The sequence below is a fragment of the Megalobrama amblycephala genome, linkage group LG22 (assembly GCF_018812025.1).
Source record: "Megalobrama amblycephala isolate DHTTF-2021 linkage group LG22, ASM1881202v1, whole genome shotgun sequence".
Classification (NCBI taxonomy): Eukaryota; Metazoa; Chordata; class Actinopteri; order Cypriniformes; family Xenocyprididae; genus Megalobrama; species Megalobrama amblycephala.
Window position 1 is genome coordinate 2,176,289 of NC_063065.1, and position 23,001 is coordinate 2,199,289.

The window sequence follows — 23,001 nt, forward strand, 5'->3', positions numbered from 1 at the left end:
TACATACACATACATACATACACACACATATATATATATATATATATTTTTTTTTTTTTTTGCCACCCCAAGAATTGCTGTGGCCTCATCTGGCCACCCCTATTAAAATTTTCTGGGGGCGCCACTGCTGCACTGAAACTTACATTTGGACCTTCAACCCGTTGAACCCCAGTGAAGTCCACTATATGGAGAAAAATCCTGGAATGTTTTCCTCAAAAACCTTCATTTCTTTTCGACTTTAGAAAGAAAGACATGAACGTCTTGGATGACATGGGGGTGAGTAAATTATCAGGACATTTTGATTTGAAAGTGAACTAATCCTTTAATAAGCAAATGTTACTCTGCTCTTTTTACAAACAACGTTGAGCTCATTGTACAGTCTTTAATTCCAGTAGCGGGTGCTAATGCGGTTATTTTTATTGATTTAAAATACAAGTACATCAAACGAATTCACAGTTCAGTCTTTTGAAATTGTTTTGCATAGGCCTATATCAAGTACTTTCCCTAACAGAATTTTGTTAAGAACTTTACCTCATAAAAATGTTCCTGTAATGTCAAGAAAATTGGACGTTTTAAATGTTCCCAGAACCAACACTAAATATTTAGAGAACGTTTTTAGCAGGGTTGTGCCGCGAGACGAAGTGGATCAACTTGTCAGACGCCATTCTGGATTTTGGCGTTCCCTTGTACGGTAGCTCTGAATTATGATTTGATGCAGTGTGTAAACGTGATTAACAGAACGTCAGGTCGTAATTTCGGTAATCTGTTCACAGATGCTCGCTCTCTTCCTCTCCTGCCTTTTATTATATATTAACAATATATAATATATTGTCTATATTAAGCTATTGTTTTTTGGTTCTGTTTTTTTCTTTTTCTTTTTCTTTTTTTTTGCACTTTGTCTATCTTGTATATTATTCTTTTAATCTTTTTATTATCTGTGTCTTGTGGCTGTGACTCTGAGCTTCTGTCACTAAAACAAATTCCTAGTATAAACACACCTGGCAATAAAGCTTTCTGATTCTGATTCTATCCTGTCACACACCTCCCTCTTCTCACAGCCATCCACGCCCATCTTTAAGTTTCAGATTGTGATGTAGACTTGAACTTGGGTTTCATTTTGACCATTTAAAACGGACGCACGCAGGAAAACGCGTCCAGAGTTTTACATCATCAATCATTACACCCGGGATCGTAATGGCGGCTCAAAAACTATATCTAACATTAATTTTGATCACTGTTTGTCTTGACAAACGAAACGAATTTGACGATCACCCTAGGAGAAGGCATCCTGAAGGACTGTGAGTAAAATCTTCTGACACTGCCAGAATTTCGTCTGAGGTGAAAGCTGATTTTATACCTACCGAGCAAATTAAAGGACTGTTTAAAAAGATAAAATCATTTGATTTGTGGGTCATTCCTGGGATTCGGTAATATTTCAGTCCCTCTGACTTTTTAAAGTGGTGGTTTCACCAAAAGGAATTGTTTAAAGCTTTTCACAATACTTTGGAATGTCCATCATAATGAATTAAAATAATTATTGCATTTTAATAATTTTTTTTATCATAAAATGTCTTATTTCTATCGAACACTATAAGCATTTTCCCATGTCTCTGAAACACTTCACTGTATTTGTACTTAGAAAATATTTAACAAAATGTGCATGATGTCCATCATTTTTGGCAATATTTAAAGTATTTAATTTGTTACTTTCTTGTGAAAAATAATTTTCAATATATTTTATAAAATACAGACTATAAAGTTATAGTTAAAGTCCCTCAGTCTGAACTCAACCCTGTCACACCAACCATTCTCCGCCTATATTGATTTAGACTCCACCCATATGTGACATCAGAAATTACATCATTCAGGTCTCTTTAACAGTGGTTCAGAAGTTGCCTGGAAAATCCAGCCTCACCACTGTACCAGCGGATGAGTCTGGGGTGCGTTTCCCGAAAGCATCGTTGGTGAACTATGGTCGTAAGTCCCATTGAACTCTATTGGTAACGACGGAACTTACGACCATAGTTCGCTTTGGGAAACGCACCCCTGGTCGGCCATTGAATCAATTCGATTTCTAGGGCAAATCCGAGTAAACAGGAAGCGGAGTAAACCAATCAGAGAAGGGCGGATATGACATTAGCAAAGCGACAAGAGAATCAACATGAAAAGTAAATAATTAATGTGTTTTTGGTCATTTAAAACTGAATTCACGGCTGAATAGAACAAACTCTCGGGTCTCCCGTGCGCAGTCTTTGTTGATATTGAAGGGACTTTCGCCACACTAGAGTGACGCTGTTTGCGTCACTGAAATAAACGAATCTGATTGCACGGTACGGTTTGGAGTTGACTCGAATCGCGACGGAGGGCGGACTGACTATATATTGTAGAAGATATATCAGTCTGGCTTTGCTAGACTGATATATTCATCCCCATCACATAAAATAGAGATGTAAAATGATTATCTTTCAAAATTTTATTTAAATCCATGAGTATATACAATGCACTTATTTCATTGCTTCCTTATATGGCCTACACTGGCCATTTTGAGCAAAAAACCTCAACCCCGTCACATATCTGTATATTTCTCATTGTTTCGGGGTTGAAAATTTGTCACAGGGTTGAGTTTTTCAGTTCATTTATAAATAATTTTAATAAAAAATTGTCATGTTTTCTGTAAAGATATACTTACTAAAACCATGACAACTCATAATTTTTTTAAAAATAGAATATTTGATGATATATGTGCACTTTGCGTGCAGATCTGTTGACCCAGAAAAAGGACACAAAATGAGGGAGAGACAAAATTAGAAAATATAAAATTGTCCAATGTCTCCCTTCAACATCTCTCAGTCTTCAACACCATCACACTATTCTCAACTATTATTTTGGAAACAAAAAATAGGAAAGATGATTAAAAATTAAGGCATTTGTTGCTGATTACCACCTGACATGTTAAGGACTTTAAGGTTTTAGTTAAACATCTAAATTGAAATTTTTTTTACAAAAATACAGAGAACAGAGACACACAATTTGTTTATTTTTAACTTCAGTCCCATAAAAATATGAAAATTATCATAAATGTTACATTTAAATTGTTATGAGGGACACATGAGCAGTAGGTAGATGCATGTTTTATAGCAAATTTTGCGCAAAATCCTATTTAAACGAATTCCATTTTGTCCGTTAAGGGGTTGAGAATAAAAAGCTGTTGAATCTGAAAAAATCTACGATTTGTTGGAGGTTTGATATGTGCCTTATGATGTGGGGTTTTTAGAAAATTAATTCTATGTAGTTAAAAACAAGTTGAAATATTTCTGAATCCCACAAATGACCCTTGTATGTTGTTATGTATATAGTTTGTGCAGTATGAAAATCAACCAAATGTTCTTATTACATATAATAATCTTGTGTTTGAAACGTCTCGGTTACGTATGTAACCCTCGTTCCCTGAAGGAGGGAATGGAGACGTACGTCAGTAGTGACCGACGAATTGGGATATCGCTAGAGAGCCCTATCAGCTTCGAGTGAACTAAAACAAGCCAATGGAATTGGCGTGCGATATTTGCATAATGCGCACTGCCTCCAACAGTTGTATATAAATAGGAAGCAGATGCAATCGCACTCTGTTTTTCGCTGAGGAGACAACTCGTGTCAGCACTACAGTGAGGGTACAGAAACTGTGGCGACGGGACGTACGTCTCCGTTCCCTCCTTCAGGGAATGAGGGTTACATACATAACCGAGACGTTCCCTTTCAGTCGGTCACGTTCGACGTACGTCAGTAGTGACCGACGAATTGGGATCCTAAATAAAGCGTCACAGTTACGAAACCCCTTCCAGTGCACAGCGCAAGCTCTAGCCACCCGTCGCACCAATTGGGATGGTGAAGGTGGCGAGCTTTACGCCGAGAGAGTCTACTGCTGTTCCAACATACCCACTAAGTAAACTAGACTACACTGGGAAAGCGAACCCGTAGGGGACGCTGCGGAGGCCACTACCTACCCAATGGGGGAGGAGTTTACGTGGAGAATACACATATGGACTGGCCCGTGGGGCAGTACGCATATGGAGTCCCTGGGATGGCTCCACCTGGGTAGGGGGAGACTCATCTGGCAGGTGATAGCAAAGCTGGCTCTACTAAGGGAAAGACACGGACTCACCGTAGGGAGTTTTAGACCGTGGACAATTACACATATGGGACCACTCACGTAGAGGGATCACAACATATGGAACCCAGCCAACAGACAATGTCAGAGACGGATGTTGGCCTGGCATCAGACACTCCGCAATGTCCGAGCCGAAGGGGGAGGCGGAGGAACTCGACAGGGTTCGGCAAGCGGGGAATGCGACTGGAGTCAAAAGATGCACGTATCCAGCCCCGGGGGCGGGAATGGTGGAGTGGGCTCTCAACCCAAGCGGGCAAGGCACGCCCTGGGATTCATACGCCAGGGCGATGGCATCCACTATCCAGTGGGCCATCCTCTGCTTGGAGACAGCCTTTCCCTTCTGCTGGCCTCCGTAACAGATGAAGAGCTGATCTGAGGTCCTGAAGCTTAGCGTTCTGTCAACGTACACACGCAGAGCGCGGACGGGACAGAGCAAAGCTAGGGCTGGGTCTGCCTCCTCCGAATGCAACGCTTGCAGGTTCACTACCTGATCTCTGAAGGGAGTGGTAGGAACCTTGGGCACGTATCCGGGCCGGGGTCTCAGGATGACGTGAGAGTCACCGGGCCTGAATTCTAGGCACGATTCGTCGACCAAAAATGCGTGCAGATCCCCTACCCTCTTAAGCGAAGCCAATGCGACCAGGAGGACGGTCTTAAGAGACGGTGCTTATAACTCGACTGATTGCAAAGGTTCGAAGGGATGACCCCGGAGAGATGTAAGAACCAGGGTCGGATCCCAAGAGGGTATGGAGGGTATGGAGGCTAAATCCTCCTCGCCCCCCTCAGGAACCTGACGATCAGATCGTGCTTCCCCAGGGACTTGCCATCTACTGCATGGTGATGTGCGGCTTCGATAGCGGCAACATACACCTTGAGGGTGGAGGGAGACAGCCTTCGCTCCAGGCCCTTTTGCAGGAAGGAAAGCACAGATCTGACCGAGCATGATCAGGGGTCCTCTCAGTGAGAGGAGCACCATTCAACGAATAGGTTCCACTTCAACGCATAGAGGCTTCTCGTGGAAGGAGCTCTAGCAGAAGTGATGGTGTCTACAATCGCTTGCGGGAGATCGCTCAGAACCTCCGCATCCCGTCCAGGGACCACACGTGGAGGTTCCACAGGTCAGGACGTGGGTGCCATAGGGTGCCCCGTCTCTGAGTCAGGGGGTCCTTCCTCAGAGGAATCGGCCAGGGAGGGGCTGTCGTGAGGAGCATTAGGTCCGAAAACCAGGTCCGAGTGATTGAACCCTGATTGAACCCGCAGATCTGTCCAAGCGGACCCGCAGAGCTGTCCGAGCGGACCAGTACGTGCTTGTCTGACAGCAGCTCCTTGAAGCGGCCCAGTGCAAGACGTACTGCTAGCAACTCCAGGCAATTGATATGCCAATGCAGTTGAGGCCCCGTCCAAAGACCCGACACTGCATGCCCGTTGTACGTGGCCCCCCATCCGGTGGCAGAGGTATCTGTGGAGACCACAGCGAGGGGCATTCCCGCCCGCAGGAACGAGGGGTCCGACCACCGGATGAGGGTGCGATGGCAGCTCGGTGTCATGGGGACACGGAGTGTTCTGCGCTGCCACGCCCATCTCGGGACCCGGCCGCGGAGCCAGTGTTGAAGCGGACTCATATGGAGCAATCTGAGCAGCGTGACCGCGGCTGCAGATGCCATATGCCCCAGGAGCCTTAAGTCTTTCAGTGGGGCCGCTGTCCTGCGCTTGAGCATACTCAGGCAGTTCAACACCGACTGGACGCGCTCCTCTGTGAGGCGCGCAGTCTGGGCGACCGAGTCTAGCTCGAGACCGAGATAAGAGATCCTCTGCCCGGGGGCGAGTTTGCTCTTGTCCCAGTTGACCCAAAGACCCAAATGGCTGAGGTGATCTAGAACCATGTTCGCACAACTGCTCTCGCGAACTGGCCTCGTCGAGGTAGTTGAGGATGCGAATGCCCTGTTCCTTGAGGGGAACAAAGGCCACCTCCGCAACCTTCGTAAAGACGCGGGGCGACAGGGCCAGCCCGAAGAGTAGGACTTTGTACTGATATGCTCAACCCTCGAACGCAAACCGTAGGAAGGGTCTGTGGTGAGGCAGAATCGAGACATGAAAGTATGCGTCCTTCAGGACGATCGCTGCAAACCAATCCTGGGAACGGACGCTTTCGAGAATGCGCTTCTGCGTGAGCATCTTGAACGGCAGCCTGTGAAGGTACCGGTTCAAGACGCGCAGATCCAGGATTGGCCGTAGCCCACCACCCTTTTAGGGTACAATGAAGTAGGGGCTGTAAAAACCCGACTTCATATTGGCTGGAGGGACCGGCTCGATTGCATCGTTCGCCAGGAGGACAGCAATCTCCGCCCGGAGAACAGGTGCGTTGTCCAGTGACACCTGAGTGTATTGGACACCCAAGGCAGGGCCTCGCACGCTGACAGCCGCAAGCAGAGTACGGGGACCCGACTCGGACGGCATGGTTGCGGCCCAGAGTGTGGTCAGACTCTGCGAGGTAGCAATGTGAATGGGAGACAGCACATGGGGTGCGGCCTGAACCATCACACTGGAACCTGGTGAGAGGGGGCTGAGAGTGGCGAGGCGGGGCCTTGCACACTGCCAGCCACACCCTCTTGGGATCTGGAGGATCAGATAACAGTTCTACTTCGTGGGTACCGCTGGACTCCGGAGAGCCAGCGGCGGAACAGACCAAAATTCTCCACCTGGCCCTCCTCCGGGGAGGAAGCGATGCGAGCATCACCCCCCGAAGAACTGTTTACCTGAGCTCCAGGTCACCATTGCTCCAGGACCGCTTGCCAACTGGGTTGGCTGCACTGAGCAGGCTGGGTTTTAGGCCAGCTTGAGAGATGAGAGCATCGAGAAAGCGTACTTTGACGACGACACACCTCTGCAAGACTGGCCAGGGGTGTTTCTGGACCACCACGGTGGACATTGTCTGGCCAGGGGCCTGAGCTGTGACTTGCATCATGCGTAGCTCAACCCCGACTCAGAACTACCCACATGCAATGAGTGCTTTGGCCTACCACGGACTTGCCGGGGGCCAAGACCCATGCGGGGCAGAGGGTAGTGAGAGAGAAAAAAACTTAATGCAGATTATGGCCATTTTGGCGTTCCATATTTGACGCCTAGAAAGGCTTCCAAACTGCCAAGTTTTTAATGCACATCCGGGATGAAGACAGGGGGCGGGGCAAGGCGAGCACGCGTCACACAACGCCCCCAGGGGCCCGGGAAGCACGGTTGTTAAGTCTGAATCTGATTCAGCATGAGCACATCACAACCGTGGAACGCTCAGCCTCGTCTTCATGTCCAGAGCCCAACAACCCTCTCTCCAATGTAGCAGTCGACATCTGATCCTCTGCTGGAGCGCTGACTAGATGCTAGGTCACCCATGAGAAGGACCAGCAATCCACCCAGAAGCTACCAGCCATGTTGGACAGTGAACGTGGCCGTCCAACTGGACGGCACACGGTGCGCTGAGCGCTCAAGCCCTTACGAGAAAGGCGAGACGAACAGCGTGCCGACATGGCCATACTCTCACAAGAGAACATGAACCACCCACAAACACAGTCTCAGCACGCTAAGCAGACATGAGAGAAAGTGATTGTGGCCGTCAGTGAGGATAGGAAACGACCGCCTCCAGAAACGCACAGACAGAATGACGTCTTGAAAAAGATGCAGTGTCTGTCTGTGAAGCTCTTTTAGAAGCTCTTGTTCTTTGTGCCAAAGCACACATGGAACAGCCGCGATGTGACTGCAGGTACACTTTCACTCCCTGAGTCACATACACAGAGGAACCGGCCCAAATTGCAAACCAAATGGGGCAAATAATGCTGTGAAACCTGATAGGGCTCTCTAGCGATATCCCAATTCGTCGGTCACTACTGACGTACGTTGAACATGACCGACTGAAAGGGAACAATGATTATGTGGACTAAAATGTGTATAACTGAATGAAAGCATGAGATCAGGTTTTGAAACAATGACTTGTGTTACAAGTGTGAACAGTTTGGATTTTTGTACTTAAAGGTCTTTGCATGCTGAGTCCGAAGTTTTCGCACATTAAAAAATAAACACAACCTGTGTCTATTACGTATATACACTTCCTCCAAAACTTTCATCCGTCATAAAAAATTTGGATCTGGTTTAATTTTCTGCATTTTCTGCATTCGTAGCGAGCATTTTGAGAGCTGTTTTGACAATTCAGAGCCACTGTACAAGGAAACACTAAAATCCAGAATGACGTCTGACAAGTTGATCCACTTCATTCAGGTCTTTGGCATATTGACACCAAACTGCATGTGTCACCGCACTCTGACCACAACACATCAATTTGGTCACAGCGCCACCTATTGGTCGACAGTGATAAACATTTCAGTGATATTTCAAATGACTGTATTTATGTTTTTCACCCAATTTGCCTAAAATCATCTTAAAATGTCATTACTTACATGTTACAGCTGGTCTGACGCTCACAGCCATGTTGGCATGGCTTATTGCACTTTGTGCTTGGCCCTGATAATTGCTGCTTGCAGCTACATTTACATATTATTTTTATAATTTTACATACATTTGTACATAATTTAAGAAAAGAGAAAAATTCTGTATAAAAAAGGGAATTACTGTAATTTGTCATTAATATCATAATACTTAAAGTAACAGCCAAGTTGTTAATTTAGAGATAATTTTACAGAGTTTTGACTACAATTGAAAATAAAAGAAAACAGCCTCACAGTCACAGTTAAAGATTTTTTTAGAGTGTAGCTATCCAATCAAGAAAAAGCTGAAAGCTTTCCCGATTAAACTGGTCGAAATGCATCTGTTTGTTGAAGCCACATGTACAATATTCTCCTCCCAAAATGTAAAAACTAAACGGCTCCTGGTATCCAGATATGACAGCTCTTGTTTGATGATCCGAACTCGGCTAAAGCTTTTTTGGACTCACTGGACAGATAACTTTTTCTTTTTTTTTTTCTCTCATCTTTATCTACAATGTAAGGTACTCTATTTCTCGGAGGATTACTCTTTTTTTGAGCCCAACAGACTTGTAAGATAATAAGTGTAACATTAGCCTTTTTTCTCATTTTCTTTTCTTTTCTATTATTTTCTATTATTACTAATTACTTATTTTATTATACTTACTGTATATTGTTGTTTTTAATATTCGTTATCCAGGATTTATTTTTTTATTTTTTTATTTTTTTTTTTGAAGGGGATTTAAATGTTGTAGGCTCATGCGGTTGCTATACTTTCACCTTTTTTTTCTCTCTCTTTCTTTTTTTTCTCATTGGGCTCAATCGTTTTAATTACGTATTCTATTTTATAGTTTATATAGGAGCGACACTTGAGGGGACCATTTTTCTCAGTGGCATTAGTATGATGACATGTTTATTTACATACATCTTCTCATTCTGTGACTTTTTGATGTTCTTTGTGCCCTATCGTTTGGGGATGTGAATCTCAACAGTGGTGACCATCAAAAAGCATGTTGCAGTGCATTCTGGGAGCAACCAATCAAAATTCATCCATGGCTCCCATCATGCATTGCTGCATGAATAAATTATGAGCTTAATTGTCTTAGTAATTTCCTTTATTCTCATATTTTATTTTGTTCTGTTTATGTGACTTTTTAGTAGCTTGTTTTCTAATGTTCAGAGTTGATCTGTTGATCAGAATATGTTGCTTGTCACCGTCATTGAGATTCACAGGCTGATTCTTGATGTCTGTGTGTGCCTAAAAGAAAGATTTTTTTTTGCTCAGAACAACTGTTTGTGAAATCCTTTATATTATATTGATAAAGCTGATCTTGTGGCTGTAGAATCACAGTGCTGCTGTAATCAATAACATTAATATAACTCAGAGATTGAGCTCTAAATGAGTTCAGTGATTCAGATCAAACAATGATTATGTGAAAACATAACCATCACCTGATCATTTCTCTTTACTTGTCTGGCTGTTATGACTGAGTTAACAGCCCAAACAAACTCTAATATTAATAAGGCAAGGGTCAAGAGCCCAACTAAAGCAAACACTCATCTCCACGATGGTGGCTTAAAAATTGTGATTTTTCTCCTTTGGTGATTCTGTGTGTTTGTCTATATCGGATGTCCAGAAGACGTCCAAAAAAGACGTCATAAAAACTTTCATTCTGGCCCCTCAGTGGACGTCTTTTCAACCTGAGACAAGACCTCAAAAAGACGTCTTCTGGACGTAATTTGCTCAGTGGGTCTTCTTTTACGTCAAATAGTAGAGGGGTAGCAACTTTAATTCACAAGAACATCCCATTCAGTCTGGATTATGTAGAATCTGACTCTGAGGGGAGATTTGTATTAATCTCTGGCTATATTTTTGGAGTACATCTCACTATTGGAAATGTATATGCCCCAAATATTGACTGCCCCAGTTTTATATCTCAGACAGTTTTGCAGTTTAACCGGTTTTGCCGAAACCTAGGGTTCTTCGGTGGTGATTTTAATTGTATAGTTGATAATAATTTGGATAAATCCACCCCACAGACCATGACAGGCCACAAATCCTCCCGTATTTTACATAATGTCTGTAAAGATTTAGGCCTAGCAGATATTTGGAGGGAGCTACACCCGAAAGACAGAAATTACACATTTTATTCTCACCCTCATAATTCTTATTCCAGGTTGGATTATTTTTTCGCACCATTCGATTGCATTCACCAAGTGAAATCCTGCTGTATTGGCCCTATTGTTCTGTCTGACCACAGTCCTGTTTATTTAGACCTTGATGTCAATTTGTCCATTCCCAAATCTAATTATTGGAAGTTTAATGTTTCACATCTGAACAATGACGATTTTTGTATGTTCCTAAAACAGAAAATAGTCAATTACTGGCAGGACAACCAGAACTCTCCTGTTTCTTCGGCGACAAAGTGGGATGCTGCTAAAGCGGTGTTACGGGGCCATATTATCTCCTATGCCTCTTTAGTAAGTAAACTCAAGACCAAAAAAAGGAGAGAATTAGAGACCGAAGTGATTCATTTAGAAAACCAACACAAACAAATACCAAATCCGATCAATTGGATTCAGCTGAACAGAGCCAGAGCAAAACTAAATTTAGACCACACGGAGCATATTAAGAAATTACTGTTTTTTAGTAAGCAAAAATATTATGAATTCAGAAATAAACCTAGTCGTCTACTTGCATATCAACTCAAAAAAGCACAACAAGAAAGAGTTATAAAGGCAATTAGGACTCCAGAGGGCAGGGTCTCTTTTGATCCCCAGATAATCAACGATACTCTTTCCAATTTTTATAGGACTTTATACAAATCTGAGGGCTGTAGTTTGAAGGGGGATTTATCAGACTATTTCCGTAAAATTTCTCTTCCTGTTGTTTCTGAAGCAAACAGAACTTTTCTAAATGCCCCCTTTTCTAAAGAGGAAATCTGGCAAGCTATTCAATCCATGCCATCAGGCAAAGCCCCAGGCCCAGATGGGTTTTCACTCGAATTTTACAAGCAATTTTGGAAGGATATTAGCCCAATCTTAATGCTTGCAATTAATGATATCTTTGAGCTAAATTCAATGCCTGATTCTTGGTCCTCTGCTGTTATCAGCCTCATTTTGAAAAAAGACAAAGATCCTTTGGATTGCTCCTCCTATCGCCCCATCAGTTTATTGAATGTTGATTACAAAATCGTGGCTAAAGCAATGTCCCGACGCCTTGAATCCATTCTTCCTTTTATCGTCTCACCAGATCAGACCGGGTTTGTAAAATCTAGATATGGCTCTGATAACATTCGTAGATTATTGAATATTCTAGATTATGTACATATGACCAAAGATCCCACATTAATTGTTTCACTTGACGCTGAAAAGGCGTTTGACAGGGTGGAGTGGCCTTTCCTTTTCGCCTTATTAGAGAAGATACATTTAGGGCACAATTTTATTAATTTGATTAAACTTTTATATTCCCAGCCTATGGCGGCAGTTAATATGAACCGGCTAATGTCTAGTAGATTTCCTGTTGGTAGAGGCTGCCGCCAGGGCTGTCCACTCTCATCCCTTTTATTTTCGTTGGTCATTGAACCTCTGGCTGTGGCAATGAGGGTATTAGAATTGGCTCAGATGAGCATCGTATCTCTCTATATGCCGACGATGTGTTATTATATTTCAAATATCCAGAGACTTCTGTTGACACAATCCTTTTGATTATTGGAGAATATAGTATATTTTCCGGGTATAAGATCAATCTAAATAAATCTCAGGCCTTATACTTGTATGCTCCCCCCGAAGCTGCTTTGGTCTGTCCGTTTCGTGTAGCTCTCTCAGGTTTTATTTGTGTCAATTTGTGTGATTTATTCAAAGCTAATTACACCCCATTAGTTACCAAAATCAGTCAGGACTTGTCCGATTGGTCAAATCTTCCCATTTTGTTTCTGGGCAAGATTAACGTAATTAGGATGAACATCCTACCCAGGTTAAACTTTTTATTTCAAAGTTTACCCTGTTACTTGACTGCTGCTTTTTTTAAAAAGTTAAATTCCATTACATCAAAATTCATCTGGAATAAAAAAAAGCCTAGACTCAAATTTTCTATCTTACTGAAACCCAGAGAATTAGGAGGGGTTGCACTCCCTAACTTCTAGGGATGTCCAGATCCGATCACGTGATCGGAAATCGGGCCCGATCATGTGGTTTCAGACTCGATCGGAATCGGACGTTACCTCCCGATCAGGACTCGGATATATATGTATATATATTCTCATTATTTTTAACACATCTATAGTGATGCGGTGGCACAGAGTTAGGCCTGTTTCACACTGCAAGCGTAAGCGGCGCGTGAGTAGCGCATATTTTTTTCAGCGTGCATGTCAACCAATGGATGCATTCACACAGGCAGCAGGAGCAGCTCGTAAAGCGTCAGGCAGGAGCGTCGCGTAAGCAGCAGTGCCGCGATCGTCTCGGCACCGAGTCTATCCCTGTGTCTCAATCAGCTCCCTAGCTCCCTAGGTCGTGAATCAGTATATAATGAAAGTGAATGTGGCTGATACCCTGATCAGTGCCCTGACTACTGAACTAGGGAGCTGATTGAGACACACGCTGCGCTGCTGACGCGTAATTAAAGTGAAAGCACACTTTTGATGGACAAAATAAATATAATTTCACACAAAAAGTGTTCAAAATGCACACAATACGCATGTCTAATGTGTTTTAACAAGAATTTGAGTATGACAGAAAAGAAAATTAAGAATCAAAAATAATAATAGAAGATTTACCCATTTAAACTTGTTTTTTATTATTCAGTTTGGGTTAAAGTATGGTGTATTATAAAAAACTAAAGTAAACTAGCCAGAAAATATGATATATATAAACATTATTTTAGTTATTACACAGACTGCAGCATACCCAAATCAAACCAAATATATTTGTTTTTATATTAGCCTTTTTTATATTTACTGTTGCACTAAAGTGAAGTGAAGTGAACAATTTATGTTATTTATTACTTGATTGTTCAAGCTACCTCACAGAAGTGATCTGTTTGTAATTAAATAAAAAATAAGGAACGTCCTGGATCTGTTTTTTTTTTCGCTCTTCTTTATTCTTTTTTTGATGTATTATAGAAGTATCGGATCGGGACTCGGTATCGGCAGATACTCAAAATCAAATGACTCGGACTCGGACTCGAGGGCAAAAAAACCTGATCGGGACATCCCTACTAACTTCCAGTTATATTTTTGGTCTGCCCAGATTAAAAATATGATAAACTGGTTTCTAAATAGAATAGATTCTCGGTGGGCACTGATTGAGGCCTTGAGATGTTTCCCAAATTTGTTGTGTACCCTACCATTTATTTGTACATAAAATTGAATCAGTGTCCAATATTTTTACAGTATCAAACACTCTCCTGGCATGGAAAGATATTTTGAAGTATTTGAATATTCCATGCATCCTATCTTTGAAGTCTCCTATTTTGTTCAACCCTGACTTACCCCCTGCTATTCAGAACATTGGTCTTCGATCATGGAGACTGAGGGGAATTCAGGAGCTGGACCAGTTACTTGACAAAGGCAGCTTGAAACCATTTCAGCTGTTAAAACAAGAATTTAATTTACCTAATAATGATTTCTATAAATTTTTGCAATTACGACATTTTCTGGAATCACTTCTAAAGGACAAGAGAATACGCTTGGATCTTTCTGATATAGAAAAACAATTGTACTCTTCACTTTCTCTCAAAAGGAAGATCTCTGTTTTTTATACTATGCTATCTAATGTTGGCTCCTCCTCCTTTGACCCTCTGAAATTGGTATGGGAAAAAGACTTTGGAATGAATCTCAGTAACGAGGACTGGCTTTCGGCATGCTCCAGCGTCTACTTTAGAGGCGCATCAATATCGAGTCATGAGCAAAATTTTAAGTTTATTTATAGAACTTATTTAACACCAGTTCACCTCCACAAGATTTTTGCTAATGTTTCTCAATTGTGCTTTAAATGTAAGTCTAATATTGGCACGGTTATGCGTGTATTTTGGGACTGTGACATGATCAAGACCTACTGGAAAGAGATACATAAAGTTGTACAGAGGGTCATTGGTAAATCTTTTGCTCTATCCCCGAGGGTCTATCTCTTGAATTGTAAAGCTGAATTACACCTCAGCCTTGATCTAGAATGTGTGCTACATCTTTGTACCTTTTGGTGAAAAAATGTATACTTTTGTTGTGGTCCACTCCTCAGGTTCCTTCTGTCAATATGTGGTTGACTCAAATTGCTACTTCCCTACCTTTAGAAAAATTAACCTGTGACTTACACCGGAGATCTAATGATTTTTGGCGTGTTTGGTCTCCTCTTTGGAATTTCCTTGAGAATGTAGGTTGATTGTCTACATTTCTTGATTCTTGTCTAGTTTGGTGCTATTACCCTCCATTCGACCATTGAACTACCATTGTATGACTGTATGATGAATGACTGTATATACTGCCATAAGACACCTGTACCACAGTTTTGTTATTGTAAAATTGTAAAAAATAATAAAAACGTATTTATAAAAAAAAAAAATTATAATAATTTAGTGTATCCAAACATTTAGGCCAGGGAAAAATGTTTGTGAAAGAATAGTTTGTGAACAATGAAATGTGTTTTGTGAAATGCAGCAGCTGCTCCTGCAGTGAAGGACTCTGACATTTAGTCTCCACTGCATGTGCTGAGACACACAACACACAGTTTATCATGTGATGTCATCATAAACAATACATTGTCTTTCTTTAGTGCTTCTAGAGACTGGCTTCACCAGTGTACACTCAGTAAAAACACAGCAGATGGCAAAGGTGAGAGAGTTTAAATTTCAAACTCCTTATAATATGTATTAATTGTGGAATTTTGGAAAACAATTCTTATATGAAGTTTTAATTGTAAGTGTTGAACGCGACAAAGTTTTAAGAGTCATGTAACCCTATTTTGGTAAATGCTACATGACGTAGGCCTACGTTTACATATCATTGGTCTGTGTCATAGCACTTATATGATATATCTCAATAAATTAAAATGTTGTGGAAAAGTTCATTTATTTCAGTAATACAACTCAAATTGTGGAACACATGTATTAAATAAATTCAACGCACACAGACTGAAGTACTTTAAGTTTTTTGGTTCTTTTAATTGTGATGATTTTGCTCACATTTAACAAAAACCCGCCAATTCACTATTTCAATAAATTACAATACTTACAATACTACATAAGATCAATAAAAAAAAACATTTAAGTGAATTGCTGGCCTTCTGGAAAGTATGTTCATTTCTATCCACTCAGTACTTGGTTTGGCCTCCTTTTGCATGAATTACTGTATTAATGGCACTGCTCAGGTGTAATGAAGCCCAGGCTTCTTTGATAGCGGCCTTCAGCTCATCTGCATTGTTGGGTCTGGTGTCTCTCATCTTCCTCTCATAGATTCTCTATGGGCCTCAGGTCAGGCGAGTTTGCTGGTCAATCAAGCACAGTAACACCATGGTCACTGACCAGCTTTTGGTACCTTTGGCAGTGTGGACAGGTGCCAAATCCTGCTGGAAAATGAAATCAACATCTTTAAAAAGCTGGTCAGCAGAAGCAAGCATGAAGTGCTCTAAAATTTCTTGCTAAATGGGTGCAGTGACTTTGGTTTTCAAAAACACAGTGGACCAACACCAGCAGACGACAGTGCACCCCAAATGATCACTGATTGTGGAAACTTCACACTGGATCTCAAGCAGTTTGGGCTATGAGCTTCTATTATCTTCTGGACAACTGTCAGATCAGCAGCCTTCCCTATGATTGTGTAGCCTAGTGCAGTGGTTCTCAAACCTGTCCTGGGGACCCCCCACCACTGCACATTTTGCATGTCTCCCTCATCTAACACACCCAATTCAACTCTTGCAGTCTCTACTAATTAGCTGATGACTTGAATCAGGTGTGTTAGATGAGGGTGACATGCAAAATGTGCAGTGGTGGGGGACAGGTTTGAGAACCACTGGCCTAGTGAACCAAACTGAGAGACCATTTTGAAGGATCAGGACACCTTTGCAGGCGTTTTGAGTTGATTAGCTGATTGGCATGTCACCATATTCTAATTTATTGAGACAGTGAATTGGTGGGTTTTTGTTAAATGTGAGCCAAAATCATCAAAATTAAAAGAATTCTGTGTGCATTGAATTTATTTAATACACGAGTTCCACAACTTGAGTTGAATTACTGAAGTAAATGAACTTTTCCACGACATTCTAATTTATTGAGATGCACCTGTATATTTTTAAATGACAGCATTTCTGAAGCTACACATTAGTGTGAATGTACAATATCAAATATGCATCATTAATTGAATGCATTTCCAATTTGAGCATATTGTAACATTATTCTTGTTAGCGTCCTGAAGTAAATAAATAAAAAAAACCTTTACTTGTTTAGTACAGTTTGACAACACATGCGCTGCAAAAGTCCAGAGCACATGCAAATACAGAAACACATGCAAAAGTCCACAACACACACTGCAAATAGCACATACCAGGCCCAGCGATCTCAAGCCCCTTCTGTGATGATCTGAATGATGATGATGATTAGGCTACTTTTAGAATTCAATTAATAATTTATAGCGCATCACGCATAATCGACGCGTTGTAATAAGATTAGCTAACTCCTCATTTAACTTGTTTAACACCTACATATCGTGTAATTTTTTATGGCCCACAAGAGAAATATTAAGAAATAAATGGTTAAATAGTGTTATCAGAACATGTTGAAGTAGAGCTCTCATCGCTGAGTTTTTAGTTTCACTTTCTGCAGTGATTAACTGACTGGGTTTTGAGGCATAAAATCAAGTAAATTATTAAAAAATATATTATTTATTATTAATAATTTATTAATAATATTTTTTAATGCAAAATAATACCCCCCAAATCGTTTGTCCAGACCACAATGAAAATGTTATAGGGAACACACTGACGTACCTGTCTGGGACCACGCCTGGGATTGTTCAATATTTGCTCGTGGTGTGCACCTGAAAGGTGAGTTTTTTTGTTTATCTTAACATCCTGATCATATGTGCATTATGAGCAGGCCTATTTGCAGCGCGTTTGTCTATTTGCATGTGTTGTGACCTTTTGCAGCACATGTGTTGTCAAACTGATGAAGATGTTTTCTTTATTTGCTGGTGTTTTTTTATTTGTATGTGTTATTTGCATGTCTCAGCCAACCGTAGTTTAGTGTTGCTAACCAAATTAACTAAAGCACGCACTATGCTTGTCTTGTATGTCAGTGCTTGTTTCCAGTGACTCCTCATCATCTCCAGAGTTCATCCAGGAGCTTCTCCCATCTGCGGAGCGAACGGCTCTCCTCTATCATCTCTCTTACCTGTGTTTGGGAAGCTTCCCAGAGCAGGAGCGTCTGATCAGAGAGAGAGCTCTCAAAACACAACTACTGTTCGGATCCTCTGAAGCTCTTCTGCTGAAAGTATTCATCCATGTTTATTTACAAACAATTTTATTAAATCCAGTCTTTGGTTCACGTTACACACAGTGAAATGTCCCGTCTTTACAGTGTGTAGGAATGAGCAGAAACCTTGTCACATTGCTGCTGCCCAGTCTGAAGGTGGCTGCAGAGAAAAACAAACCAGAATTAGCACTGAAATTCCTAGAAAAAGCCAAAGGATGGATCAGTGACATCATAACGGATGTTAAAGAAATTGTGAAGAAGTAAGAATATGAATTGGAAAACATTATCAAATGAAATAGTTACATAATCTTACAAAACCATTTGATGATTAAAATAAAATATTTTGAAATATCTGATGCACATCCAGGTACGATGAACATAACACTGATGTAGCCTCATTAACTAGTAACTTCAACAAAGAAAAGGAGGAGGCCAAGAAGAAGGAGCAGGTACTAACTGGTGAGATGAAGGAACTTCAGAAGATTATTGATGATCTCGAAGCAAAACTTCTTAGCATCAATAAACAGATAGAAGACTATGAGAAGAAGATTGAGGAGAAAAACTTAGAGATTCGTGAATTAATCAGCAACATCACCAGCACCATGAAAGAAAAGCAGACATGTACAGGGAGATGCACGACAGGTTTTGACTTATATTCTATGATTGTGCCATTTGCGGAAAGGATTATCAATTATATTTTCGAAATGATAAGCTCATCTGAAGAGGAAGTTCAACTCAGAGCTCTTCGTGCTGATTTAACTGAGATCACTGAAGCACAGAAAAGCCTGAAAAAGGAAGAACGACACATCCAGGACAAGCTGATGGACAACCAGCTGAAGCTGATCAAATTACAAACTGAAAACGGTGAGACATTTCAGTGTTGTCTTATATTTAAACCTCATGTGGATTTTAGCTTTGCTCATCTGTTTACTGCGTCACAGGTCAGATGCCCAGCATCACACTCCTTGATGACGTCCAGCAGAGTCTGTCTCGAATCCAAAAAAGTCTGGTTCAGCTTCAGAATTTCTGGGAGAAAGTGGGTTCTTTGTTGGACACGATGAAGGAAAGCACCTTCACTGGGGAGATTTGGATTGAAGATCTCACTGATATGAAGGAAGAGTTCCTGAAGTCCATATATGCAGCTGAAGAGGTAAACGATTAGCATAATGATGTTTCTAAAGTTCTGCTGTTGTGAGACTCTCAAATCATTTGACCTCTGATGTTAAATTTAATTTGAACAGGAATGGACACAGTTTGGCAACAGCTGCAAGAAGGGCTACCACATCTTAAGTGTTCAGGCGAATCAAGCCTACAGGTTTCTGGAGATCAGTCCTTCATCTCTGTCTGAAGAAGAGCGGCAGAAAGAGTATGAGAGCGTGAAAGAGAAACTAGAGAATATATGACCAGATGGTGTCAATTTGGTGTCAATGCCTTTTCTTTCATATCAACTCTGAACTGTCATGTCGAGTTGAGCTTTCTGTAACTACAGAGTTTTTCACACTTTAACTTGTTCTAACAGAATCCTGGGTAATCTTTCTTCAACAGGGTTAATAATTAATCCTGGGTATTCATACGACGCCTTTTTACACTGTACATTCCTAAACCCTGGGTTATGGTCTCTTCTTTGCTCAAATTGACGCATTTTCTGTCACCATTTTACATTTTCACTTTAAACACTAAAATGTTTTGTAAAATTCTTTTAAGAATATCCATAATGGCATCACATCAAGTTGCATAATTTTTGGTGGGAAAACAACAGCACAAACATCAGTGAGGATCAGAGTTATTGAGTTCTTCAGGTTGATGGCCTCATATAAGTTAACTGAGACTCAATTACTAACTTCAGCTCTTACTGAACATCATAATCATTTTATGGCCATAAAAGGACAAGAAGCTTCAATGTTGAAGGGAGGTGGTGAAGTGAAAATATTAACCCTAAAAATAGACTTTGTTCAATAGCTTCAGATTAGAGAACAGTTCATCCTTCATATTTTTCCCATGGATGAGGACACTGCTATGTGTGGAGCACAAATCATGAATCAGGTGTGATGATCACCCTTACGAAAAACTAGTATACTTCAAGTTCATTTGATCAAGTATACTAAAGTAATGTTCAAGTATACTTTATGTAGTAAGTATAATATCAATGTACTAGTAGTAAACTTGTAAGTGTACTATTTTAATACCGCTTGGGACTAAATTGGCCCAATTGAAGTATACGTTTAAGTGTACTATAAGTGTAACAGTAGTAAACTTTAACTAGTTCACATTTGTACTGCATCTGTACTAAAAGTGAACTTATACTAGTATACTAGTAGTTTACTATTTTAATACTAGTAGTAGCTACATTTTTAGTATACGAAAGTACACTTTGAAATATACTCTCAGTAAACTGCTAGTTTAGTGCAAGTATACTTTTAAGTTTTCTTTAAGTGAACATGACATCACACTTATAGTTTACTTTTTATATATTATTTTTGCATTTTAAGCATACTTCTATGTTCCTACACAGCAAAAACTGCAGTGTTAAATTAACTCTCCAGGGAGTACATGTGAGACCATACTCAAGAGTGTTAAAGTTAATGAGATAATTAAGTGATTAATTGAGTGATGATTGAGCATTATTGAAGACACCTGATGATAACAAGCAGAATCACCAAAGGAGAAAATCACAATTTTTAAGCCACCATCGTGGAGATGAGGGTTTGCTTTAGTTGGGCTCTTGACCCTTGACTTTTTAAAGTAAAATTTTGTTTGGGTTGTTTTAACTGAGTTATAACATCCAGACAAACAAGTGGAAAAGATGATCAGGTGGTGTTGGTTATGTTTTTACATAATCATTATTTGACCTGAATCACTGAACTCATTTAGAGTCCAATCTCTGAGTTAGATTGACATTATTGATTACAGCAGCACTGTGATTCTACAGCACAAGATCAGCTTTATCAATATAATCTGATGGATTTCACAAACAGTTGTTCTGAGCAAAAAAAAAAAATCTTTCACTTAGGCACACACAGACATCAAGAATCAGCCTGTCAATCTTAACAATGGTGAGAATAATAAACCATGTTGCGGTGCATTCTGGGTGCCACCAATCAAAATTCATCCATGGCTCCCATCATGCATTGCTGCATGAATAAATTATGAGCTGAATTGTCTTAGTATTTTTCTTTATTCTCATATTTTATTTTGTTCCGTTTATGTGACTTTTTAGTAGCTTGTTTTCTAATGTTCAGAGTTGATCTGTTGATCAGAATATGTTGCTTGTCACCGTCGTTGAGATTCACAGGCTGATTCTTGATGTCTGTGTGTGCCTAAGATAAATATATATATATTTTTTTTTGCTCAGAACAACTGTTTGTGAAATCCTTCAGATTATATTGATAGAGCTGATCTTGTGCTGTAGAATCACAGTGCTGCTGTAATCAATAATGTAAATCTAAGTTAGAGATTGGGCTCTAAATGAGTTCAGATATTCAGACCAAATAATGATTATGTAAAAACATAACCAACACCACCTGACCATTTTTTCCACTTGTTTGTCTGGATGTTATAACTCAGTTAAAACAACCCAAACAAAATTTTATTTTAAAAAGTCAAGGGTCAAGAGCCCAACTAAAGCAAACCCTCATCTCCACGATGGTGGCTTAAAAATTGTGATTTTCTCCTTTGGTGATTCTGCTTGTTATCATCAGGTGTCTTCAATAATGCTCAATCATCACTCAATTAATCACTTAATTATCTCATTAACTTTAACACTCTGGAGTATGGTCTCACATGTACTCCCTGAAGAGTTAATTTAACACTGCAGTTTTTGCTGTGTAGTATTAAAATAGTAAACTACTAGTATACTAGTATAAGTTCACTTTTAGTACAGATGCAGTACAAATGTGAACTAGTTAAAGTTTACTACTGTTACACTTATAGTACACTTAAACGTATACTTTAATTGGGCCAATTTAGTCCCAAGCGGTATTAAAATAGTACACTTACAAGTTTACTACTAGTACATTGATATTATACTTACTACATAAAGTATACTTAAAAAATATACTTGAACATTACTTTAGTATACTTGATCAAATGAACTTGAAGTATACTAGTTTTTCGTAAGGGCACGCAAGTTATTTATCAATTGTACACGGTCTACCCTTAACTTTAACTGAAAATCAGCATTACTTCTCTGGCTTGATCTTTTTCTCCACACTATTTTCACAATTTCATGATCTCAGTGTGATATATATTGGTTAAGAACTGAGACCAGTCTAAAGTTTCTTTTTCTCTTTCTTTCTTTATTGCTTTCTTTCTTTCTTAATCTACCCTTTTTCTTTAGCTTAATTCGGTTACACTTTATTTTAAGGTTTCTTTGTTACACTGTAACTATACATTTAAGTACAGAGTAACATTAAGTAACTACATGTAATTGGTTTGGTTTAGGGTTAGTTGCATGTAATTATGCATAATTTATAGTTTTTACTATAGTAACTACATGTAACGTATGTAACAATGACACCATAAATGAAATGTTACCCTTAATTATCTTATAGTCAAACGGGACTCAAAACACAAAAAGAGTAAGGCGACAGAAAAAGTGGTGAAATGATATTAAAAAGAGAGGGTAAATATAGCTGTAGAGACAGTAAATATAGCTGCAAGCAGCAGTTAAGGGGTCAAGCACCACAGAGGCAGAATGAAGAACATCTGACCAACTGCAAAAATGGACATTTGGAGACGGTTTTAAGCAAAATGTTTGAATGCCCATAAATACAATCACTTCTAATGTGACGTAATTGCTTCTGACTTTTGACCAATAGGTGGCACTGACACCAAACTGATCTGGTGTGGTCAGTGTTGGGTGACAATTTTTGTTAGATTTTTTTGGTGATATTTTTGGTCAAAATGTTCAA

General features: G+C 40.2%; 1 protein-coding gene across 1 annotated transcript; it reads left to right on the forward strand.

Moving 5' to 3' along the window:
- The first annotated feature begins 252 nt into the window (after positions 1-252).
- On the forward strand, positions 253-20,149 carry LOC125258067. Its single transcript, XM_048174888.1, has 7 exons — positions 253-1,298; positions 15,400-15,458; positions 17,916-18,109; positions 18,197-18,351; positions 18,459-18,955; positions 19,033-19,241; positions 19,333-20,149. The coding sequence occupies exons 1-7, from the start codon at positions 1,195-1,197 to the stop codon at positions 19,492-19,494; spliced, it is 1,380 nt and encodes a 459-aa protein (XP_048030845.1). The 5' UTR covers positions 253-1,194; the 3' UTR covers positions 19,495-20,149.
- The last annotated feature ends 2,852 nt before the right edge of the window (positions 20,150-23,001 follow it).